At 39.6% G+C, this 26,671-nt stretch overlaps 1 protein-coding gene across 4 annotated transcripts in view; it reads left to right on the forward strand.

Annotated features, from left to right (window-relative positions):
• Positions 1 to 26,671, forward strand: part of DENND5A (DENN domain containing 5A) — a 95,101-nt gene that overhangs the window by 54,792 nt on the left and 13,638 nt on the right. For all 4 annotated transcript variants that reach the window (XM_061440841.1, XM_061440837.1, XM_061440838.1 and 1 more), the window contains 8 exons: positions 7,751 to 8,068; positions 9,191 to 9,406; positions 9,877 to 10,111; positions 12,924 to 13,074; positions 13,760 to 13,853; positions 16,889 to 17,020; positions 18,964 to 19,116; positions 25,601 to 25,685. In XM_061440841.1, the coding sequence (XP_061296825.1) occupies positions 7,751 to 8,068; positions 9,191 to 9,406; positions 9,877 to 10,111; positions 12,924 to 13,074; positions 13,760 to 13,853; positions 16,889 to 17,020; positions 18,964 to 19,116; positions 25,601 to 25,685 (1,384 nt within the window). The remainder of the gene's footprint in view (positions 1 to 7,750; positions 8,069 to 9,190; positions 9,407 to 9,876; positions 10,112 to 12,923; positions 13,075 to 13,759; positions 13,854 to 16,888; positions 17,021 to 18,963; positions 19,117 to 25,600; positions 25,686 to 26,671) is intronic.

Below are 26,671 nucleotides of genomic sequence, written 5' to 3' on the forward strand. Positions count from 1 at the left end.
TTACTGGTAAACCTAACTATAATTTTGTAGAAGTCAAATGAGAATAACAGTAGAAATGATTCAAGGTAGAAAGGCAAAGAGGCATGCATAATCTGATAAATAGGTCACTAGGCAAGAAGCCAGATTTCTGTTTTATTTTCATCTTTGGCATCAGCTGGCTGTACACTTGCGGTCAAGTTCTATTTCCTGTAGGGTCTCTCAGTATCATTCTGTGTGTGCTTCGGGTATGTGGGTGTGTGAAGAGGCTGCTGGGAGACCAGCAGTTTTCTTAACAGGACTGTTTGAGAGACTGTGGGTTGTTTGAGAAACCCAGAATCTCACTCTGTTCTGGGATGTTGGAGCTTCCACTTTGCAGCTGCCACTGTTGCTGCATCTTTTGTACTCTGCCTCTCCTTGTGGTCCCCTTGAGAAGGAGTGGTAGGTTGGAGAATACCTGTGTGTAGTTTATAAGCAGTTCTAGGGTTCAGAGTCCCACTTCATCCAGCCAGTCCCTCTGAAGATCATGTGTTTGTGGGGATAGTTACACAGCTGGATATTTTCTACCTTAATTTTTAGCGTATGACATCTGGGATAGCTGAGTCTGTGTAGTCCCCCTGGTAAACTTTAGGCTAGTAAGGAACGAGGGGGTTTCTCAAGGAGTAAAGCATCATCAAAGGTACACATAATGAATGGAGAGTGATAATATTTTTGAAAGATAATTTTAAGATGTGTCAGAGATGATACATTTATAGTTTCAAATTCTAACTGCACAGAAGTATAAAGTAAAAAATTACCTCAGATTTTACCACCCAGAGATAACTAAGGCTGGGAAATTCACTTAGGCCTTTGCAAGTGGACATCATTAGGGTATTGGGGTCGGGCACACTCGATCTATAAAAGGGACTTTATCCAGAGGCATAAAGAGTGTACATTCCCTAACCCCGCCAAGTCAGAATTCATCAGTTGCTGCCCCATCTTTGGGTATCAGAAGTCTGTGAAAAGCTCTTTGTTTCTTTTTACACCAACACATGAGCTCAGCTGGCTCTGAGCAAGTGAGAGTGCTGTGCTGCTTTTGTGAAGCTTTCTTTGTCCTGTGCTTCTCTTTTGGGTTTCATTGTCTGAGCACAGGAAGGAGGCAGTTCCTCCACAACTGTGTTGGGGGAGGGGGTGTTCCTTCTTTCTGTCTTGGGCCCCTCTTTCTTTCCTTCTTTTTCAGGATACTTTGTCAGTAGCTTTTCCCTAGTAATCTGTTGAGACTAACCAGTGAGGCTGTCTGTGATTTGGTGCTAGGAACTCAGGGCTGGGAAAGACCATTGTGATCTTTTGCAGGAAGGGATTTGGGAAACTTCTGTGGTTTGGGATATCTCTGTGATCACTGCCCCAGAGTAGCTAAGTCTTCCCATGGCCTCTCCTGATGAGATAGAAGGTTAACTGAAGAAAACTGATCACTTGGGTTCAGTGCCTCTTCCAGGCTTCTTCTTGTCCCTCAAGCTGTTTGCAGGAGTTGGCCTCTTTTCAGATAAGGAAAGGGGTTTGAGGTAGATTTCAAGTTATTTCTATTTGTCAGAGCCCTCTGTGTCCTGACAGGAAAGAGCATGAAGCTGTTGTGCTGGTAGCTGAATGGCGTTCTTTTCATTTTGCCTTCTTATCCCTACCGGCCTCAGCCCAACTCTGAAGAATGGCTAGTAGTTTTGTCTCAGAGGCTCCTGTCTTAACCTCTGAAGTGCACCTGAGCTGCTTTCTTTTCTCCAGCCGCCTCTGTCCAGGAGTATCTGCAATATGTGGATACAGCATTTGGAGTTTATCAGATTCTTCACAGATGTTCTGTGTTTGGTCAAGAGCAGTGGGAGAAACGGCAGCCAAGCATTGTTGAGTGGATGTAGTTGTGTTTAGCTGCCTCTATGTTTCCTATTGAACAAACTGTTTTTTCCCCCCTCTAAAAAGAGGAGAACCAAGAAGATAAATAATTGCACTGTGTGCCTCTGGGGGGAGGGGTCACAGTGCTTTCTTCCGTTAGCTGTATGGACAGGGCTTGTGAGGCAGGTGATTTTCATGACTAGATGATTTAATTCTGTCTTTACTATATTTTTTAATTGGTTGATCCAAAGGCATTTATGATTTTAAAATCTTAAAGGAATAAAAGTAAAAGTAGGTGTTATTTTTAGGTGTTAAACATGTATTAGCTCTTTAACAAGGAAGCATTTAACAAGGATGGAAGGGTTCAAAGTTGTTTTCTAGTGGAGGAACTCTGGAAAGTGGACTTTAAAGTGATTCTTCTAATTTTTGAATCTTGGTTATGGGAAAGTTCTCTTTAGTTATGGATTTGTTAATGGAGTAATTTATGCAGTCAGCAAATGTGTATTGAACGAATGCATACATGGCACATGGACATGTTAAAACATGAAATTTTCATAGATTGAGAGTCTGTGGAATAGTTAGATAAAGCTGGACTTACTATATGGTCCTCCTGCCTCCTAGAATATAAGACTTACTGATACAGGGATAAATAGCAGAAACAGTGGAACAGCATTTTGATATATAATAATACATACCATGTCAAAGAACTTTTTAGTAATGGAGCGGGAAAAATTGCTTGTCCATAGGAAAAAAAGGATTCTTACCTTAATCGCATAACAAAGTGAACTTGAGGTGGAATAAGCATTTAAATGTCAAAAGCAAAAATTTAAATCATCTAGAAGAAAACATTAGTACAGTCTTGATCTCGGGGTAGGAACTTTGTGAACAAGATGAAGAAAACACTTTCCATAAAATAAAAGATTGACAAATTTGATTTTTTTAATTAAGAAAAAGACATTTTAAAATGAAAAGATAAAAGCTAGGAGAAGATATGTATAGGACACATACAACCTATAAAGAGTTATCATCAGGAGATTATAAAGAACTTTTGCAAATAGGTAAGAAGATGAGCAACCCAATAGATAAATGGGCTAAACATATGAAGAGAGATTGCATAAAAAATACACATTTCTTGTAATCAGGAAAGTGTAAATTAAATGTACCCAGTCAAGTGGAAACAGTATCTGACTTTATTTTCTTGTGCTCCGAAATCACTGCAAGTGGTGACTGCAGCCATGAAATTAAAAGATGCTCCTTGGAAGAAAAGCTGTGACCAACCTAGAGAGCATATTAGAAAGCAGAGGCATTACTTTGTCAGCAAAGGTCCATCTAGTCAAAGCTATGGTTTTTCCAGTAGTCATGTATGGATATGAGAGTTGAACCATAAAGAAAGGTGAGCACCGAAGGATGGATGTTTTTGAACTATGGTGCTAAGGAAGACTGGAGAGTCCCTTGGACTGCAAAGAGGTCAAACCCTAAAACCCTAAAGGAAGTCAGTCCTAAATATTCATTGGAAGGACTGATGCTGAAGCTCCAATACTTTGGCCACCTGATGCAAATAACTGACTTATTGGAAAAGACCCTGATGCAGGGAAAGATTGAAGGCAGGAGGAGATGGGGACAACAGAGGATGAAATGGTTGGATGGCATCACTGACTTGATTGATATAAGTTTGAGCAAGCTCCGGGAGTTGATGATGGACAGGGAAGCCTGGCTTGCTGCAGTCCATAGGGTTGCAAAGAGTTGGACACGACTGAGCGACTAAACTGAACTCAAGTGGGTATATTAAGAAATCTGATGATACCAAGTTTTGGAAAATACTTGGATTATTAGTAGGATCACTTTAGATTGTTGGCAAAAATGTAAATTGTTATAACCATTTTGGAATGCAGCTAGGACTTATCTTGTAAAATTGAATATTTGCATACATTATGACATAGCAGTTTCACTCCTAGGATATAACCAAGAGAAAATCTTGTACTTGTGTCCAAGAAAACATGTATGAAAGTGTAAAAGCAATACACAGGAAGCTAATTGAAGGCCTTTTGATGAGAAGATTGATAAATTGTTATATATACACACAGTGGGATATTGTATAAGAGTGAAAATGAATAATGGATAGTTAAATAAAACAAAACGGCTGATTGTTAGTAACTCAATGTTGAGTGAAGAAAAGTAGTACCACAAGACTACTTAAAGAGCAGTGATCCTTTTACAGAATTTAAAAACAAGCAACGAATCTAAAGGCATGTATACATATGTGATAAATGAAAAAAGGCAAAAAGATAACATAGAATTCAGGATAGTGATTACCTGGGGGTAAAACTGTGTAGGTTGGGGAGAAGTACATTGGTAGATAAAAATATTGGTAATTTCTAGTTTCTGGGTTGGACTGGTTTAAAAAAATAACGTCTTTAAGATTGTTCCCAGAAAGTTGTCAACTCACATTCCCAGTAACAGTCTTTGTTTCCTAGTAACTTTGCCAGGGTTGGACACTGTAAATCTTTTACATTTTTGCTAACTTAGTAGGTAAAAATATTTTGTTTGCATTTCTTGGTTTATTAGTGAAACTGAACATCTTTTCATATATTCGAAATTAACAGAAACTTCTGTTTGCCTTTCATAGCCATTTTCCAGCTGGATGAATTAGCTTTATCTCAATACTTTCTTTGAATATTAATCTTTTACATGTTATGTATGACAATTATTGTTTGCCAGATTATTAAAAAAATTTTTTTAATGGCAGTATTTATACAAGGTTTTTAACCTTGAATAAAGTTTAAAGCTTCCCTCGTAGCTCATTTGGTAAAGAATCTGCCTGCAATGCAGGAGACCCGGGTTTGATTCCTGGGTTGGAAAGATCCCCTGGAGAAGGAAATGGCAACCCACTCCAGTATTCTTGCCTGGAGAATCCCATGGACAGAGGAGCCTTGTAGGCTGCAGTCCATGGGGTCACAAGAGTCAGACACGACTTAGCAACTAAACCACCATCACCACCACCACCACCACCACCACCAAAGTTTAGAAAGCCCAACTCTCTACCCTAAGGCTTAATAGTAATCATTTATATTTTCTTTTAATACTTTTGTGAATGTTTTTATATTTTTTCACTTTTTGTTATGGAAAATGTTGAACATACGTAAAAATAGAGAGGCTAACATCCATCATTGCACAGTAATCATCAACTCATGGCCAACTCTTCTTTCTGTATCCTCCACCCTTTCCCCATTTACCCTACTGGATGAACCCTACTGGATTATTCTGAAGCAGATCTCACCCAACATTATTATATCATCATGTATTTCATATGTGTCTCTAAAAGGTAGAAATTTTTTTTAATGACAAAGTGGCTTTATTTATATTTAAATCTTCAGTCTATCTCAAATTTATTTTTGAGTATGGTATTATACTTTTAACATTTCTAAATGTCCATTTGTCCCCAAAACATTTATTGACTGATCCATCCACAATAGATTGGTCTGTTGAAGACTATTCTTTTCCAACAGATTGTTGTTTTACATTTGTATTAGAATCCAGCAAGGCAGTTCAGTTCAGTTGCACAGTTATGTCTGACTCTTTGTGACCCCATGGACTGCAGCACGCCAGGCCTCCCTGTCCATCACCAACTCTTGGAGCTTGCTCAAACTCAGTCAGTAATGCCATCCAACCATCTCATCCTCTGTTGTCCCTTCTCCTCCTGCCTTTAGTCATTCCTAGCATTAGGGTCTTTTCAAATGAGTCAGCTCTTCGCATAGGTGGCCAAAGTACTGGAGCTTCAGCTTCAGCATCAGTCCTTCCAATGAATATTCAGGACTGATTTTCTTTAGTGTTGACTGGTTGGATCTCCTTGTTGTCCAAGGGACTCTCAAGAGTCTTCTCCAGCACCAAAATTCAAAAGCATCAATTCTTTGGCACTTCGCTTTCTTTATAACTCTTTATAACTTTATAACTCTTTATAACTCTCACATCCATACATGACTATTGGAAAAACCAAAGCTTTGACTAGATGGACCTTTGTTGGCAAACTAATGTCTCTGCTTTTGAATATGCTATCTGGGTTGGTCATAACTTTTCTTCCAAGGAGTAAGCGTCTTTTAATTTCATGACTGCAGTCACCATCTGCAGTGATTTTGGAGCCCAAGAAAAGAAAAGAAAGTCTGTCACTGTTTCCATTGTTGCCCCATCTATTTGCCATGAAGTGATGGGATCAGATGCCATGACCTTAGTTTTCTGAATGTTGAGTTTTAAACCAACTTTTTCACTCTCCTCTTTCACTTTCATCAAGAGGCTCTTTAGTTCTTCTTCGCCTTCTAAGTGTGGCCTCAGAATTTTCTTGGGAGAAGGAAATGGCAACCCACTCCAGTATTCTTGCCTAGAGAATCCCACGGACATAGGAGCCTGGTGGGCTGCTGTCCATAGGGTCGCACAAAGTTGGACACGACTGAAGCGACTTAGCATGCATGCATGCATTGGAGAAGGAAATGGCAACCCACTCCAGTATTCTTGCCTGGAGAATCCCAGGGACAGGGGAGCCTGGTGGGCTGCCATCTATGGGGTCACACAGAGTCAGACAAGACTGAAGTGACTTAGCAGCAGATGCAGCAGAATTTTCTTGGCTATTTTTTTCTTTTATTTTTATAGGTAAGATTCAGTGAGTTCATCAGATATGCCCTTCAAAAAAGTAAAAATCTTTCTGGAAATTAAAACCATTTTACATTAAATTTACAAATGTGGGGATAATTAGCATCTTTTCATTATGGAATTTTCCTATATAATAATATATAGTGTGTACTTGTGTATATATTCATTTATTGAAATTTTATATTCCACAGTGATAATAACAGTGTCGATTGACATTTATTGTATACTAACACTGTCCTAAATCCTTGATGTTGGTTGTCTCTTTATCCTTGTTATAACAAATGCTTAATTAAGCACATGATAATACTCTGCAGTGAAGCAAATGACAATTGTCTTGGCAATTGGTTCATGGTTATAAGATAAATATACAAAGATACTTGGCAACAGGTTCATGGTTATAAATATACAAAGATAGACGACTTTTCTAATTTATAGCAGCATTACTTGAAAATTCCAACATGGTTGAGAACTATGAAATATTTAAGTTAAACTGAACAAGAAACATACTAAGACCTCTCAGGAGAAGAGTGGATGGTTACGAGCTTGAGGATATGACTGAAGTCAGGCTAGCTGAGTTCAAATCCCGGATGTACTACTTACTAGCTGTGTGACTTTGGACAAGTTACTTAACCTCTCTGTGTCAGTTTGTCTGTAAAATAAGGATAACTATTGCCAGGTTGCTTTTTGTTTATCCAGATTACCTGCCTCCCCAGCAGTGTATGAAAGTACTGTCTCACTGTATCCTCTCAGAAGCAGTCTTAAAGCCAGAAGGAAGCACAGAAATCAAGACCAGCGACCAAATCTTACAAATCAGGAATGAGGCTCAGAAAGGAATACTGGCATGCTCAGGGCCATATAGGGAGATAGTGACAGAGTCAGATCTGGTACCCAGACTTTCTGACACTCTCCTAGTACTCTTTCTACTGTTTTAAGAATTTGTGAGTTCAGTAAATATTCTATGAGCATTTACTATGTGAGAATTTGGTGCTAGATTCTAAGCATCTATGTACTTATTATATAATCCTTATCACTAAGGTAAATATTTTTATCTTCATTTTATAACTGAGGAAACAGAGTTTCATAACTTTCCCAAGATACCAAGACTGGAAAGCATCAGGGCAGTATTGGAACTCAGGTCAACCTCCTTCCACCCCATCTTTATGCCACACCTAATTTATCCCCATTGCAGATGTTTGCTCTTTCCTCTCTTGTTGATTATTCCTCTAAATAACTCTGGAGTTGTTCACAGTCCTCCTCCTGTTTTGACTACCAGGCTAACCTCTGCTTTGTGGACATTGACAACCACTTCATTGAGTTACCAGAGGACTTGCCTCAGTTTCCCAACAAATTGGAGTTTGTCCAGGAAGTCTCTGAGATTCTCATGGCATTTGGCATTCCCCCTGAAGGAAGCCTTCACTGTAGCGAGAGTGCTTCCAAGCTGAAGAGGCTCCGGGCCTCTGAACTCGTCTCTGACAAGAGGAATGGAAACATCGCAGGCTCCCCTTTACATTCCTATGAGTTCCTCAAGGAGAATGAAACTATCGCCCGCCTGCAGGCCTTGGTCAAGAGGACTGGGGTGAGCCTGGAGAAGGTAAGATGTTGTATATGGGTCTGAGCTAAGGTGATGACCTGGTCAAATAAAGTATAGGGTAAGAAAGTACCCAGTGCATACCTGTGAGTAGTGAAAGGATGCTCTGTATGGGAGACTCTGGATTTGGCCCTGGCAAACATGATCCTATGTGAATGCTACTTGAATCTAAATCTGGGTAGCTTTTCACTTGGACATCAAGGAGAATCTGTGTCATTCTCTAAACACTGCAGCAGAGACTTAGAGGGATGATGGTGGCAGTCTGAGTTTGGACCTCTTTCAGATCCATTGCCATGTGAATGTCACAGCAACCTAGAGCACATAGAGCAGGAATTGTTGACTTAGAGAGCCTGAGTGTTTTGCTTAAGATTAAATGCCTCTATGTGGTTGATTTGAAGTTAGAACCTGGCCCTCTTGAATTCTAGTCCTCTGTTCTTCCCGGGGATGTATTAGCTTTCCATTGCCTGACTTTGATGAGACTGTCTGCTTTCCGTAGTTGTTTACTCATCTCTTCACCCTCTCCTTTCTCACTGTTATATCACTTTCTTAAATTACATATAAACAAAATAGGGTAATCATTTTGTTGGGCTTTTTTTTTTAGTGCAGTGTGAAGCATGTCATTTTCCTGGTTTGTTAGTAGTGCAGATATTAAAAAAGAAAAATAATGGCCAGTTAAAGAAGAGCAGAGAAATATTTAGAGAGATTTAAGAGGTTAAAAGAGACCAGTAAGGAAAAATTTTTAGGGAGAAAGGGAACGTTAATATGGGGGAGAAAAAGAGATGAAGGGAGAATGAGAGTCTGACCTTGGTGCTTTGCATTATCATTTTCTTGTTGCCTTCCCAAATTCCTTCTTTCCTGACCCTTGGGATAACTAGTGCCTTTTCTTCTATTGCTGTTTCTCCGCCTGTAATGAGTTTCTCTCCACTTTCATTGAGTTGCTGGATTCCTGCAAGTGGAACACCCTCATTTATCTCTTCTTCATGTCAGAATTCCTTTCTTTTTTTTCCCCCCATTTTTTCTCTTTTGAATGACTCTTGTGGGGAAAAAAGGATGAGTTGCCTTTCTTTGGGATAAAAAGAAAAACTTGGGTGTTCTCAACTGTTTTATTTTGTTTTGTTTTTGTAGTTGGAAGTGCGTGAAGACCCCAGTAGCAATAAGGATCTCAAAGTTCAGTGTGATGAAGAAGAACTCAGGATTTACCAGCTAAACATTCAGATCCGGGAAGTTTTTGCAAATCGTTTCACTCAGATGTTTGCAGATTATGAGGTGTTTGTCATTCAGCCCAGCCAGGATAAGGAGTCCTGGTTTACCAACAGAGAGCAGATGCAAAATTTTGATAAAGTAAGTATTAATATAGTCCTGCTGGGGAGGTGGTAAGAAATGAGAACATTTAAAGATGTGACTGAAGATGAGTTTTTCTTCCATAAAATGTGCTGGAAACAAGTTCTCGGTCCTTCTGATGTTGGTAAAGTGTTTGGTTGCTTTAGAGCAGGGTGCGGGTTAGTGCTATCAGGTGATTTACCTTCAGTCGGAGCTCTCTCAGGCACAGATGCACATGCAGGTTGAACACCAGGATTCTGGGAACGTTGATTGCCACAGTAGGTTACCTGAGTAAGTTTAGGCCGGTGTGTCAAAGTTTCAGGATATTTGAAATACATAAATTTTTTAAAATGATGAGGTTTTGCGCTTTGCTTTTTATAAAGACCTAGGAAGCTTCAGAGAACAATTAACCTATATATAGGCTTGGTTGATTGAGGCTGACATGACCTCTTCCCTCTCGATGACTCTCTCTTTCCTTTTGGTCCCACCAGGCATCTTTTCTGTCAGATCAGCCTGAACCCTACCTGCCTTTCCTCTCAAGATTCTTGGAGACTCAGATGTTTGCTTCTTTCATTGACAACAAAATCATGTGTCATGACGATGATGATAAAGATCCTGTGCTCCGGGTGTTTGACTCCCGAGTAGACAAGATCAGGCTGTTGAATGTTCGGACACCTACTCTGCGCACATCCATGTACCAGAAGTGTACCACAGTGGATGAAGCAAGTGAGGCCTCCTTGTGGCTAGCTTTCTAGCCTCTTGGATTATATCACTAACATGTCCTTATTCCTAAACATGCCAGCTTCTTTCTCTTGTTTCCTGCTTTTGCAGAAGTTGTTTCCATTGCCTGCAATGCTTTCCTCTATCTTTTTTGCCTGGCAAACTTTTTCTCATCATTTAACACTGTGTCAGTTAAGAATGGGTCCTGCTATAAGTACTAGAGAATCTAATTAGCAGCGCATTAAATAAATGGGGCTTATTGTTCTCAAATTATCAAGAGGGGCAAAATTGGTGGTGGTTCGGCTGCTCAGCAGTGTAATCAGGAAATGAAATTCTATCTTTTCATTCTGATATTTTTAACATGTTGACTTTTATTATATTCATGCTTATTGCCTCATTGTTACAAGAGGCCTTCTATGTTCAAATTCAGGGCCAAGGGGAAAGTTGATGCCAGCTGTATCGTCCCTCTTATATCAGAAAGCAAAAGCTTTCCCAGAAATTCCCAATAGCTTCTATTGTCTCATAAAAGCATATTATGTGACTACTGTTAAGTGCAAGGGAAGCTATGAAAGTGAGTATTGACCTGGTATAATGTTAACCCAAACTGTATTGAGATTCTATTAGCAAGAAAGAAGGGGTGAGTGAGTTATGGGTAAGTAAGCTGCTAACAGAAATCCAGCTGATGTTTCTCTTCCTCTGAAGCCTTCTCTGATGCTCTCAGGCTGAGTTGATTTCTTTGCTAAGCTCTTTTGTACCTTGTTCTTGCCTCCCCTTTATAATCTCTGTTCTGAGGTATCATTGTTGGGGAGCAATTTAAGATCTGAGACTGTATTTACTCATTGTCTTACTCCCACTCCTCTAACATTATACCTTGAACATATAGATGTTAAAAGTTGTTTGCTACTTGCATGGTGGAGTACACCTTTTTGTTCACAGAGATTCTGTCTGGATCGGTTTAGCTAGAGAATAGTCTCATCCTGAGGTGTCAAATTAAGTAGTGCGCTCACTTCGTGAGTGATATTCAGTGTCCTTGTGGCTTATTGGTATGTTTTGTTTGTTCATTTACTAAACGTAAATATTTCATGCCCAGTGTACGGTAAGTGCTCACCAAGTATTTACTAAATGAATGAATGAATGTGCCATGCACTTTTTTAGGTTTTGAAGATACAAGTGGTGACAGTTTGGACAATGTCCTGGCTTCCTCAACCTTATGCTTGGTAGCCTTCTGACTTTATCTTTCAGCTCATGCTCTAGGCCTTTCATTAAGATGATAGTCCTCTTGGTCAAGACTTGAGGACATGTTGCCCATGCAGGTGGAGTACTCTGACATAGTCATCTTTGCCTCCTAGAGCACACATCCAGTTTCAGATTCCAGAACCCTGCCTAAGGTTTTGGTCCTGGGGAGCAAAGTGATCTCCTAAACCATCACTTTAAAGCAGGACTTCCCAATGTTTTCATGTTGTGTTACACTTGAAAATGACAATATTTATATATGGCTTTGAGAGTCCAGGTCTACCACTTAAGGCCAGGAAGCCTTGAATTTGGGCCTGCTTGGTCAGGATGCATGTCCTCTCCCCAGGAGACCCACATCCTGAAGTGTTCTCCAGGTCTGCCCATTAGAGCTGGTCAGGCTGGTCCCCCACAGAGCAGGGATTGCATTGCCCGCACACCTGTGACCTTGGCACTGTGTGCAGAGCTGGCCTGCCTGGGTGTGTGTTTTCTGCAGCCAAGAGTGTCCAGAGCAGGAGCCTGCTTTTGTAGATAGCTCTGTGGGGTCAGAGGGCTTCCCAGGTGGCGCTAGTGGTAAAGAGCCTGTCTGCTAATACAGGAGGCATAAAAGATGCAAGTTTGATCCCTGTGTCGTGAAGATCCCCTGGAGGAGGAAATGGCAACCCACTCCAGTATTCTTGCCTGGAGAATCCCATGGACAGAGGAGCCTGGCAAGCTATCTAGTTCATAGAGTCACAAAGCGTCGGACACAACTGAAGCGACTTAACCTTAACATTGTGGGGCTAAAGGGAGGAGTCTGCTTATACTGGAGACTAAAATGAGAGGCTGTGGTGACTTGAGGCCTTGTTCTCCTGCCCAGAGGTTGAGGCAGTCAGTCCTCAGCCCATCTGTAATCCATTTGTTGAATACCAAATACTGATATGAATTACGCTGGTCTCATTTGTGGCCAGGACATGAATTCTTGTGGTCTTGTTAGAATGTGGGTTTTGGGATATGGAAGGAGAGCTAACTAACCCTCATTTCTGTGACTCCTTTCAGAAAAATGAGTATCAAAGACCCTCCACGCAACTACACAGTCTGTTCCCAGGAGTAATGCCATTGGTATATTCCTGAGATATGTAATCCAATAATGCTTGTTCAGGGTTCTTCCCGCTGGGTTCAGATTTCTAGCCTAGAGTAGCTCAGCTACCTCATCTCATTCTGCATGGACAGCTCAGTTTCTTGAATCAGTGTGATTGGAAAATGGTAAAAACATAGCTAATGGTGACTTTTTAGAGATTCTTTAAAATGTGACATTTAGAGGAGATCTTGGAAATTCTTTTTTAAAGAATGAAGTTTCACAAATTTTGGTATCTTGTGTTTTCCTTTTTATTCAGCTCAAAATACTTTATTTCCTTTTTTGATTTCCTTTTCGACCGCTGGTTTATTTAGAAATGTGTTATTTAGTGTTAAGGTATTAATGATTATTGTTGGTCACAGGACTTAACTGTCTGGTTCAAGTTATTTCAGATTTATTGAGACTTGTTATATGGCCCAGAATTTGATATATTTTTTAAAGTACTGCACTTTCTTTTTCATTCTTATCCAGAGAAAGCAATTGAGCTGCGATTGGCAAAAATTGATCATACTGCGGTTCATCCCCATTTACTTGACATGAAGATTGGACAAGGGAAGTATGAACCAGGCTTCTTCCCTAAGCTACAGTCTGACGTGCTTTCCACTGGGCCAGCCAGCAACAAGTGAGTCAACCCCAGAGATTCCCTGGTGCAGCTCCCAGGTCACAGTGATAATATAGTATCTGGACCTAGACTGTCATTTCCAGAAGACCTTGACTTTTATAAAGCAAATGTGGAGAAGATACAAACTGTCCAGGTTGTTCACTTGTTTAAACAAGGAAACAGGTGACAGAGCATCATCAGCTCCCGTCTCCACTGTGCAAATTGGGATAGCTCCATGTATCAGGACCTGTAAAAGGCCAGACTGCAGATGGGTTGAAATCATCTGCAAATCTCATAACTGGACAGCACCTAGCTAGCACTGTAAGTGGTGGAGTAGAGTAAGTAGTGGTTGAAATAATTGGAGTCTGACCTGAAACTCAGTAACTTGGCAGAATTGTTTTTCCTTTGTTAACTTTTGGAGATGAGTTTATCGAAGGCCAGGCAGAGATGAGTGAAAATAGTTTTGGATCTGCAAGTGAAGTTTCTGTAGATGTTTCAAGAGAGAGAACGTCTTGGTTCCCTGGAAAAATATCTCTTTATTGCCCAGTCACTGATCTTTAACCTGCCCTTATATCAAGGTTTCTGAGCTACCTCTGATGACTTCTTGGTAGCTTACCATTGGTCCCTAGATGTTTAAGTTTTCTCCTATAAGTTGACCTTACTTTCTTAGCAGAATATTCTTAATTGTCTGCTTTGATTCTGTCAGGTGGACAAAAAGAAATGCTCCTGCCCAGTGGAGGCGTAAAGACCGGCAGAAGCAGCACACAGAACACCTGCGCTTAGACAACGACCAGAGAGAGGTAAGACACCTTGAGAATCATAAGAAATGACCCTGTTACCATGCTGTACCCTCCTTCTCTTTCGTATATCCTTGGTCTCTGATCTGATTCAAACATCCTTCCCACAGGGAAGGGTTAATAATGAGTTAGTTCCTGATACGTGATATGGGCCTGGCTTGTGACAAGGATGTACAGTGGTTCACAAGTGGCAGCAGCCACTAACCACATGCATCCTCTCCTGAGCCAGACTTGCACTTGTGTTTAGTGATGCTCCCAGTACTTGGAAGAAAGCCTTTCACTATTGTTTCAGTAGTCACTCATGCATGATACTCACTCTCTCCCAGGTGTAGTGAGAGTGGTAGGGGTGACAGGAACATCAGGGAGTAAGATTCTACAACTTGGAAAAATTCCTTTGAAAATTCTTGAGGCTTTTGTGTGTGTTTGGTATGATGGAAAAGAAGTTAATTTGTTAGAATGAGATGGAGGAAAAGCTGAACTTGGGTTAATGCTGTGAATCTCTGAACCTGGGGAGGAGAAGCCTTTTTTACCTATTTTTTTCTTCATCTTAATTTAAAAGAGGTAATCTTGACTTTTTTCTTGGAGGAGCCAAGGGAATATTATTATCAGGTGCCTGGGGATTGAGGATTCTTCAATTGACCTGAGTCCTCATTGCTTGTAAGCAGAGTTTCTCAGCACTGCTGTAACCTCAAGTTATAAACCTCAAGTTGCAGACCCTGCCTTACTGAGTTGCAATGAAGTTGTGAAAATGGAGCTTAAGCTTCAGAAACATATTTCAGCAACTTCTCTTTAAGAAAAGACCCTGCAGTTTGCATTTTATACAAAGTCAAGTAAAGCATATTATTTTCATATGTGTCTAGCACCTCAGTGGATGGGAAAATATTTTGCTTTTGCTGTTTTTTAAATGAATAAATTAAAATTGCAAAGTATGGTCATGAATTTTTAACTGCTGGTTTATAGGGTACAGTTGCACTTAATGTTTTTGTGAGGATGGCATAATGGGTGTAGGGTGTGGGTGTTATTTTTAAAGTTCTCCTCTAGGTCTTCCATCTAACCTCCATAATATTTCTTTCAGCAGGGTTTATTGAGCATGCTTTCTTGGTCAAAATCACTGTAGTAAACACTTTGAAATATAAAAATGACAAGGAGATAGCCTTGTCCTCAGGGAATGCCAGTTTACTAAGGGAGCAAAGGCAGGTATGCAACTGTCTTTAGTAGAAGAATCTTTTGAAAGAGCTGTATGGGAGGCATACCAGTGTTTGATTACTGATTAGAGAAAACAGAGTTCCATTGTGTCTGGGATAATCTCAAACAAGACTGCTTAGAGGAACTAACATCTGTTTTAGTCTTGGATTATAGGATTATTAGGAACAGAGATGCGCATTGCAAGTAGAGGAGATGGCAGGACCTAAAGTGTGGTGGTGGATTGTGTAAAGGAGACTGTGGGCAGAATATTTTGGAAGCAAGAGGTACTGGAGGTAGCTAGCAAGTTAGAAAGCAGATAGCAGTAGTACAGGTGATAATAATTGAAGCCTAATCTTGAGGGTTGATAGTAGGGGCAGAATGAGGGGGCAGAAAGTAGAATGGACAGAATTGTACTTCTGGAATAAACATGGGCAAGAAAGAAGTTGGGTACAAATGTTGGTTGTGAAACTGGGATACTGAGAAGGTGTCAGTGTACAGTTTATTGCATTGATGTGGGTTCTGTGTTAAAACAGACAGCATGTGGGGAATCACCAGCAAATTATAGAAAAGCAGAAAATGCATTTGTTTTGAGTGTGCACACATGCAAGAGTACTTCATGTGAGATGCCGAACTGGGTGAATCACAAGCTGGAATCAAGATTGCCAGGAGAAATAACAGCAACCTCAGATATGCGGATGATACTACTCTAATGGCAGAAAGTGAAGAGGAACTAAAGAGCTTCTTGATGAAAGTGAAAGAGGAGACTGAAAAAGCTGGCTTAAAACTCAACATTTAAAAAACTAAGATCATGGCATCTGGTCCTATCAGTTTATGGCAAATACATGGGGAAAAAGTGGAAGCAGTGACAGATTTTATTTTCTTGGGCTCCCAAATCACTGCAGATGGTGATTGCAGCCATGAAATTAAAAGATGCTTACTCCTTGGAAGAAAAGCTACGACTAACCTAGATAGCATATTAGAAAGCAGAGACATCACTTTGCCAACAAAGGTCTGTCTAGTCAAAGCTATGGTTTTTCCAGTAGTAGTGTACGAATGTGAGTGTTGGACCATAAGGAAGGCTGAGTGTTAAAGAATTGATGCTTTTAAATGGGGGTGCTGGAGAAGACTCTTGAGAGTCCCTTGGACAGCTAGGAGATCAGACCAGTTAATCCTAAAGGAAGTCAGCCCTGAATATTCATTGGAAGGACTCATGCTGAAACTCCACTGCTTTGATCAGTTGATGCAAAGAGTGGACTCATTGGAAAAGACCCTGATACTGGGAAAGATTAAAGGTAAAAGGTAAAGGGAGTGGCAGACAATGAGATGATTAGCATCACTGACTCAATGAATATGAATCTGAGCAAACTCCAGGAGATAGTGAAGAACAGGGGAGGTTGGCGTGCTGCAGTCCATGGGGTCACAAAAAGTCTGAGACAACTTTACAACAGTTTAGCAAAGATGGATATCTTTGATATGAGCAGAGGGATTAAATTCCTCCCAACTTGGTGGGGAAAATGATTTTTCTCAATAGTACTCTGAGATTATAGTTGGTTTGTCCACGCATAGGAGTTTGCACATACGTGTTACAGCTGTGTGTTTTTTACCTTTTGTATCATTAAAGCCAAGATAATTCCAGCACTCATGGAGTGCTTTACCTCAGAAGAAGAATTAATTCACCCTGTTCTCTTAGTTTTCCCTAAGATACAGTTGCTTTTTAAACTTTGTCCTGAGCCTAAGAATGATTCAGTAAGATAGTGCAGGGTGATAGTGCCCTCTTCAGGCACCCATCTGTACTGGTTGCCTGTGATTTGTATGCATGGGCACAAAGTCTTTGATTTTTCCTTTTGCTTTAGAAGTACATCCAGGAAGCCAGGAATATGGGCAGCACCATCCGCCAGCCCAAACTGTCCAACCTCTCCCCGTCAGTGATTGCCCAGACCAACTGGAAGTTTGTGGAAGGTCTGCTGAAGGAATGCCGCAACAAGGTGAGCTGTGGGCTCTTCTGAATGTGTATTTTCCTTGGCAGCCAAGGTGAGACCAAGGCTTAGCTCTGACCATTCTTCTCTTGATTTTTAAAATATTGTTAATATAATGAGATAGTTCTAATGTTAAGATCCTGTTAACTTGGAATTAGATGTATTTGTTTTACATAACATGTAACATTGATTGAGAGCAAGCATAGTTTGCTTGATAAAAATTTAGTATGTATTCTTTAAAGCTGAGAGGCAGTGGTAGTTTTTAATTTTAGACATCTTGTGTTACTTACTTAAAATCATTAGTTTTAATATAGTTAAATTGTCAACAGATTCATTTTACACATATGCAAATATTTTTGCCCCTCTAGTGTACTGATAACACTGATTTCATGTATCTAGAAACAAAAGATTTCACTGAGTGCCTGCTGTGTGTCAAAGTGTGTTACTCAGTTTGTTTGCTGTTGGCATGTTTTTTTGCCATTCTATAAGAATCTTAATTTTTTTAAAGGTATTTTATTGAGGTGTAATTGATATATAAAAAATGGCACACATTTATGTATACGTCTTGATCATTTTTTTTTTTTGGAGGGATCTATAGATGATTAAAAATTTTTTTTTAATTTTTTTTTAAATGGAGAATAATTGCTTTACAATATTGGTTTCTGCCATATAGCAACACAAATTGGCCAAAGGTATACGTATATCCATGTGCATACACTGGTGATACCACTAGTACAATCAGGATGTCTGTCACTTCCCAAAATTTCCTTATATTCTTTTGCAATTTTTTTGTATGTGTGCAAATGCGGCATATTTATAACCTTAACATATTTTAAATTGCACAACAGATCTGTTCAGTGTATATGAATTTCACAGACATAAAGTGAAAAAGAAAAGAAAATAAACTATATTGTTAATCATTTCCTTGCTTTTCTGTAGTTTTATTGTGTAAGTCAGGACAGTGATCACTTCTAGAGTGGGAAGGTGATTGGAGAAGGCATATAGGGTTCTTCAAAGGTATAGATGGGCATTATTGTTTTTCTTAACCTTAGGTCATGTTAGTCTAATAGTATACACTCACATAAACACATACATGTGTATGTATATGAGATATATTTCACAATAAAAATGTTAAAAATAGTAGTACCGGAAAAGAAATATGCCAGAATGTTAAGAGTTGTTGCTTCTTCAAGGTAGAGTATGGGGTGATTTTTTTCCTTGCTCAGATTTTTATATGTCACACATTTATAACACAAATCTTCCTTAAGAACTTGAATTCAATATTCAAGCAGCTTTAGATTCAAAGACCAGATCTGCTACTACTTTGCTGTGTGAATTTGGGCAAGTTACTTAAGTTCTCTGACCTCAATTTCATTATCAATAAATTGTGAAAAATAATAACTTCTTACAGAGCTATTTGGCTTAACTGAGATAATGTTATACTTAGTACAGTGCCTGGCACATAGTGATGAAACCTGCAATTATCATTATACAGTTTTTGTTTTACAGTGAGCACATGAAAATTTTTTTACCTAAAAGTAAATTACTTCTCAACTTTTTATCCCCTTGGCAGGTACTTCAGATATATTTCTGGGATTAAATGTTTTTAAAGATTTGTTTAAAAGGTCAGTTAGGCAATGAGAATCAGAGAATGTCTGAGATGAGCATGACCAAAGGGTTTTATTCAACTCTTTTCATCTCATAAGTAAAAACACTGAATCCCGAGTGATGAAATGACATGTCCACGGTCAGTGATTTCTGTGTTTTTATCTTCTTTAAAGAAAGCACTTTACTGTATAACCTGACCGATATGGTGAAAAATAAATACACTCTTTACCTGTGGGTCTTCCTCTCAGTCCAACAGATGTACCTGGCAGGTGGCCACAAGCCTGTCTAGTTGAATGTCATCTGGCTAATGTGGGTGTCTAATCTTACCGACTGATTTCTTATAGACCAAGAGGATGCTGGTGGAGAAGATGGGGCGAGAGGCTGTGGAACTAGGCCATGGGGAAGTGAACATCACGGGGGTGGAAGAGAACACCTTGATTGCCAGTCTTTGTGACCTACTGGAAAGGATTTGGAGTCATGGGCTACAGGTGAAACAGGTAATGAATGTCTGGCCTCTCCCTTTTGAGCAGACTATCTTCCTCTTTTTGCATACTAGTTTCCCCACTTTTCCAGCTGGCTGGCTTTAAAGAATAGCACATGGTGCTTGTGGAGTGAGACTTGAAATTGATTTTTTTTTTTTGGTATAGAAAATTGTACACCTAATAAGTGTGAATTTTATGGTAATATGAATTATGTCTCAATAAAGTTCTTTTTTTTTTTTTTTTCAATTCAAATAGGATCATCCTGTACATAATATTTTGGAACTTGTTTTTTCTTGCCTCAGAATGTCTTCTCCATGTTCTTAACTAATTTAGGTGATAGTATGGTAAGTATTTAAGAGCTGAGACTATAAGTCAGATAGTCCTGGGTTTAACTCCTGCTTTCAGTCTGTGAAACTGAGCACGGTACCTAGCTTCTGTAAGATTCTTTTTCCTCGTGTCCATGATGGAATTGTAAAAGAACACACCTCCATAGGACTCTTATGAAGATTTGAAAAGATAATTTGTGTGAAGCGCTAAGTTCAGAGCTTGTTATAACTGGGAGGTTCTCTAAAAATGTTTGTGGTTATTCTTCTAAAAGTTCAGTTTTAATTACTCTTTTCACTGTATAGATGTACAGTACTTAAATTAAGCCTTTATTATTGGTTATCTAATTTATTTCTGATTTATCAGTATTAAGAACAGCACTATTATTATAAGCTTTTAAAAATGTTAGTAATTGTATATCACATTCCTAAAATGTTGAGAGTTTTGTAGTAGAGCAGCAACACTATAGGCATTGAAATCAGAAAGACCTGGTTTTTAATCCTAGCTCTTCTTGATAACTTTAAGTGACTTAGAATTTCTGAGTCTCATCTTCCTTATCTATACTACAGAGTTAATAAAACCTAGCTTTCAGGGTTGTTATGATAATTAGATATGGTTAAAAAAAAAAAAGTACGTGGCCTGTGGTAGGTATGCACCATACAATAACTCTTATTATGCCAGGTTCTATGTGATGGATTTATATTTCTTTCCTTTTCTCTGTAATAAATGAGTAGACTATATATGATCATTTTATCATTTTCTTTTAAGTTTAGCAAGCCTGGCAATATAGTTGAGCTCTTTCAGTTTTTTAGTAAAATATATGGTCCCCCCAAACTTATTATTCTCCATAAAAATCTTTAGGGAGTTAGGTGTTAAAAAATAGTAATACCATATCATCACAGGTGTCTTAAACTTGTCCTCTGAGGCTTTGCAACCATATCCTTTAGGAGTTCCCACAGCCTGGGGAATTTTGTTTGGAGCCCGTTTGATCCCCCTCTCAGTCTGGATAGACAGAGGCTACTTACTGGTGAGCAACCAGTACAGAATAGTGGGAACTTTTCAGTTGAGCTTCCATTTTATCCTGAGTTCTGATTTTGGAGCTCTACATGTGAAGCACTGACAGTGTCACAGAAGGAATTGAAGATCTCTGTTTTCTGGCAGGGACACATGTTCAGCTGGGGATTGAAATCCCTACAGCGTGTTCTCCTTAGGCCTCCATTTTGTTAACCTTCGTTTAGACCACTTTTCTCTCCTGCTGAGAAATTCCTCAGTTATGTTTCAGTCCAGGGATTATACCTGGCTCCCTGGTCCCCTCAATCATGTACCCAACTGTGACCAAATTCACTCTCAAAGAGTGATCATCTCAGTCCCCTCTGGGGGCACCTTGTTGAACAACTACTTACTTGCTTAGAAAGTCAAAGAGAACCCAAACCACAGTTTTTGCTGCTAGTCTCAGTTTGTTACCAGCTGCCTGCCTGAAAGGCTGCCAACAGCAGGTCCTCATAAGAACCTGTGTTAACCTCACCACTCTCTTTGGCTTCTGGTGACATCTTCCAAGGATATGGACTGCCTTTAGTATATTTTTCTGAGGTTTGGTTTTCTCATACTGGTTTAGTAACTGTTGCCATTTCAGGACTGATCAGTGAAAAGGGGTTGTTTCTCATCTTTCATACATGTGACATTCTTGGAGAATCTGGTGCTGTATATTGTTTGGCCACATTCCCAAATGTGTAGTTGGGCAATATTGAATCTTGAAGACCCAGTCAGCCCCTTTGCAGTCACTGAGCACCTGGGTGTCCTTCTGGCACCGTGGCTGGTGTTGCTCTTGCCTTTGGCTCTTTGGCATCATTACATGTGAGGACTCTGGTGACCAGCTGTATTTCTGTGTCACATCCAGACCGTTGTGTTAAAGGAGCCTGCCTTCTTAGTCTGCCTATATTTAGGGGATACAGTGATGAATAAGGCAGTCTCTGCTTTTTCAAGAGTTAATAATGGTTTTGGTAAATGGATGGATATATGGGTTTCTAGAAGTTGAATTAACTAAATCAAAGACCGTGAATATTTTGAGCTCTCATATTGTCTTTTTCTTTATAGTATTAATAAACCAGTTCGTAACAGTATAAGAATTATAAGTCTCATTGATTTTGTTGAACATCTGTTTTCTCAAACATTTGGTATTTCAGTGAATTTAAAAAATGGTCTTTTCTAATTGTGTGTTTTTTTAAAAACTGCCATTAAGGTTGTTGGGTTTTAAGTTGGTTAAATCTTGTAGGAAATCCAAACCTACAGAAAGTTCATGTCAACAGCTTAGTGATCTGTAGATGGGGGATTTTTCCCATTCACATGCTTGATTCACCCCCCTCCCCAAATCAGGTTAATTGGTGGATAAAAATAAAATAGAGCTTCCATATTCTCATGGGAAAAATCTTGAGACTTAATTCCCCACATTCATTCCCAAATATAAAATTTTCTTCAGAAAATACGGCTTCAGAAGTTAAATGCTGTCTTCCAGAAGCTCCCCATATAGCATCATTATTAACAGTAATGGTTCTAATATTAGCTGTACTTAAACTTGCATCCCAATACCCTACTTACTAGTTATATGATCTTTTACAAGTTACTTAGTTGATTCTCAGTTTGTTCTTTTCTAAAGAAAATGAAGGTAGAGGTACCTACATTGTAGAATTGTTAGAAGCATTAAGTAAAATATTGTATTTTAAACTTTTAACATAGTGCTTAGTTCATAGAAAATGTCAAGACATGGTAGTTTCTGTCATTATTACTCTTGTAAAATATAGAACTAAATCACTTGTAAAATGACCATAATAAATCCTACTATTAAAATTATACTACATTTATATCTGCTATGTGAGAATATTTATCATGAATCTGAAGTAAAATTTTTAATCCTATAACAAGTTAACATAGAGACAAGGGTCTCTATGTATACAAGGATAACTAGACTAAGGAAACAAAGCAGTTGCTAGGTGGCCAGCTAGGCTCACTTACTTTATAGGCAAATTGCTCCCTTAACATCAGGCTTGAAAATACTATTCAGATTTGTGTCTTGGTAAAACCCAAAATGGAAAAGTAGGAAGTCAAGAAACACCTGGAGTAACAGGCAAGTTTGGCCTTGGAGTACAGAATGAAGCAGGGCAAAGGCTAATAGAGCTTTGCCAAAAGAACACACTGTTCATGGCAAACACCCTCTTCCAACAACACTAGAGAAGACTCTACACATGGACATCACCAGGTGGTCAGCACCAAAATCAGATTGATTAATTCTTTGCAGCCAAAGGTGGAGAAGCTCTATACAGTCAGCAAAAACAAGACCAGGAGCTGACTGTGGCTCAGATCATGAACTCCTAATTGCCAAATTCAGACTTAAATTGAAGAAAGTAGGGAAAACCACTAGACCATTCAGGTATGACTTAAATCAAATCCCTTACAAATTTACAGTGGAAATGAGAAATAGATTTAAGGGACTAGATCTGATAGACAGAGTGCTTGATGAACTATGGCCAGAGGTTTGTGTTCTTAATTCGAGAACAGGAATCAAGACCATCCCCAAGAAAAAGAAATGCAAAAAAACAAAATGGTTGTCTGAGGAGGCCTTACAAGTAGCTTTGAGAAGAAGGGAAGTGAAAAGCAACGGAGAAAAGGAAAGATATACCCATTTGAATGCAGAGTTCCAAAGAATAGCAAGGAGAGAGACAAAAGCCTTCCTCAGTGATCAGTGCAAAGAAATAGAGGAAAACAATAGAATGGGAAAGACTAGAGAGCTCTTCAAGAAAATTAGAGATACCAGGGGAACATTTCATGCAAAGATGGGCACAATACAGGACAGAAATGGTAAGGAACTAACAGAAGTAGAAGATATTAAGAAGAGGTGGCAAGAATACACAGAAGAACTGTACAAAAAAGATCTTCATGACCCAGATAATCACGATGGTGTGATCACTTACCTAGAGCCAGACATCCTGTAATGTGAAGTCAGATGGGCCTTAAGAAGCATCACTACAAACAAAGCTAGTGGAGGTGATGGAATTCCAGCTGAGCTATTTCAAATCCTGAAAGATGATGCTGTGAAAGTGCTGCACTCAATATGCCAGCAAATTTGAAAAACGCAGCAGTAGCCACAGGACTGAAAAAGGTCAGTTTTCATTCCAATTCCAAAGAAAGGCAATGTCAAAGAATGCTCAAACTACCGCACAATTGCACTCATCTCACAGGCTAGTTACGAAATGCTCAAAATTCTCCAAGCCAGGCTTCAACAATATGTGAACTATGAACTTCCAGATGTTCAAGCTGGTTTTAGAAAAGGCAGAGGAACCAGAGAGCAAATTGCCAGCATCCGCTGGATCATCAAAAAAGCAAGAGAGTTCCAGAAAAACATCTATTTCTGCTTTATTTGACTATGTCAAAGCTTTTGACTGTGTGGATCACCACAAACTGTGGAAAATTTTGAAGGAGATGGGAATACCAGACCATCTGACCTGCCTCTTGAAAAATCTGTATGCAGGTCAGGAAGCAACAGTTAGAACTGGACATGGAACAACAGACTGGTTCCAAATAGGAAAAGGAATATGTCAAGGCTGTATATTGTCACCCTGTTTATTTAACTTATATGCAGAAGTACATCATTCAGCCCTGAGAAATGCTGGGCTGAATGAAGTACAAGCTGGAATCAAGATTGCCGGGAGAAATATCAATAACCTCAGATATGCAGATGACACCACCTTTATGGCAGAAAGTGAAGAAGAACTAAAGAGCCTCTTGATGGAAGAGAAAGAGGAGAGTGAAAAAGTTGGCTTAAAGCTGAACATTCAGAAAACTAAGATCATAACATCTGGTCCCATCACTTCATTGCAAGTAGATAGGGAAACAGTGAAAACAGTGGCAGACATTATTTTATTGGGCTCCAGAATCACTGCAGATGGTGACTGCAGCCATGAAATTAAAAGACGCTTACTCCTTGGAAGAAAAGTTATGACCAACCTAGACAGAATATTAAAAAGCAGAGACACTACTTTGCCAACAAAGGTCCGTCTAGTCAAAGCTTTGGTTTTTCGAGTAGTCATGTATGGATGTGAGAGTTGGACTATAAAGAAAGCTGAGTGCCGAAGAATTGATGCTTTTGAACTGTGATGTTGGAGAAGACTCTTGAGACACCCTTGGACAGCAGGAAGATCAAATAGGTCAATCCTAAAAGAAATCAATCTTGAATATTCATTGGAAGGAATGATGCTGAAGCTGAGGCACCAGTACTTTGGCCTTCTGATGCAAAGAGCTGACTCATTGGAAAAGACCCTGATGCTGGGAAAGATTGAGGGCGGGAGGAGAAGGGGACGACAGAGGATGAGATGGTTGGATGGCATCACCATCTTGATGGACATGAGTTTGAGTAAACTCTGGGAGTTGGTGATGGACAGGAAGGCCTGGTGTGCTGCAGTTCATGGGGTCGCAGAGTCAGACACAACTGAGTGTCTGTACTGAACTGAAAATGACAAACTACTACATGTCTCCCGCAGTTTAAACTGCAGCTTTTACATTTTCAAGTGCCGAGGTTCTGCTTTGTTGACAGTAGTATATCTTAGACGTGCAGTTAAGTACCAGCTGCCTCTTCTGCAGGCTTCTTCAAAATATCTTTCACAGTAAATCCTCATCCTTGTGATGATGTACTCTCCCTAGGCTGCAGAGGGCAGGAATGCTTTTAACTACTTTAGGAAATTTGGGAGCTGTTATAGAATCTTGTAGGCTGGGTATCTGTTCCTCTGCAAAAGCCATCATGCACTACCCAAGCTGACCTTCAACCAACAGACCATTTAGAGATTGATAGATTATTTGCTTTTTTCTTTCTTATCCACTGGTCTATTCTCAGGCTCTTTTTTTGACCATGTCCTTCCTATTCCCAGTGGGGGACCATTTCCTTTTTCTGTTCCCTTCCGTTCTTTGTATTTCTCCTTAATTTTAGGTAGGGGATATATATTTATATACATTGCATCTGGGTATATATTGAGATAAAAAATAGGACAGATTAAAAAAAAAAATAGGACAGATACTTTTTAGCAAAAGCCCACATCTGTATGTTCAAATTATCTCTGACTTTGCTCACTAGATGACTTACCCTTAGAAATCTAAACTGATAGATATTTCTCCCTTGCATTGGTTCCAGGGGAAATCAGCCTTGTGGTCCCACCTGTTACATTATCAGGAAAACCGGCAGAGAAAACTCACATCAGGAAGCCTCAGTACCTCAGGTAAGATGGTCTTAGCACCATTGGGCAAGCTCCCTCCACTCACTTTCCCGTCCCCCACTGAAGTGATCCTCTTTAGCAGACTGTTCCACGTCAATGAAGCCTTCACTCTGTAGTGTTTAAGCCACAGGGCTCTCTGGACCACAGAACATGCCAGGGTCGTGGGGTTTGCTTTTATTATGTGTTTCTATACACTTTTGACAGAGAAAGCAATGGCACCCCACTCCAGTACTCGTGCCTGGAAAATCCCACGGACGGAGGAACCTGGTGGGCTGCAGTCCATGGGGTCGCTAAGAGTCGGACACAACTAATGCGACTTAGCAGCAGCAGCAGCAGCATACACTTTTGATCAGTGAGATAGAAGATTTATATCAGCAAGAGGCCACCCTTAGAATAAATTTGGATTTTAAATGAATTTGGATTGATACTGATGTCCTGTGTTTGGAGCAAGTGTTTTCAGACTCTTTTGTTTTGTTTCTCTGAGATGAGCATTGAGATGATTTCCCATCACTTAAGAGAGCCTTTTTGTCAGTGTCCTGCCTTGGAACTTCTCAAAGTCCAGGCCTGGTATGCATGATCCCTTGAAGTTGCTTTCTGTTTCTGTTTAATAAAAAATATCAAAGTTGGCAAGGACCCCAGAAATCATCTAGTCCAGTCCCCTTATTTTACAAGAGACAGAAACTGGGATCCAGAGAGGAATTGAATTTACTTAAGATCACACAGTGAATTGATAGAAGAGGCCAGATCAGGAGTCAGGCCTCTCATCTCCTGGTCTGCTGTTCTTTATAACCTCGTGCAGTGTCTTTTCCAGGACTGTCTCCCTTCTTCCTTTTCTTCTTGGCAGCATCTCCTCTTCATACCATCCCTCATTCTCGTCTCTCTGCCAGGGAGTTTGTTTACTTTTCTTAAATGTTCTTGTCCTAATGGTAAAAATCAGTTTAAGTGGAGGTGAAAAGGTAGTCATGAACTCAGTGTTTGTTGTCTTTGCC

Source organism: Bos javanicus, chromosome 15 (assembly GCF_032452875.1).
Source record: "Bos javanicus breed banteng chromosome 15, ARS-OSU_banteng_1.0, whole genome shotgun sequence".
NCBI lineage: Eukaryota > Metazoa > Chordata > Mammalia > Artiodactyla > Bovidae > Bos > Bos javanicus.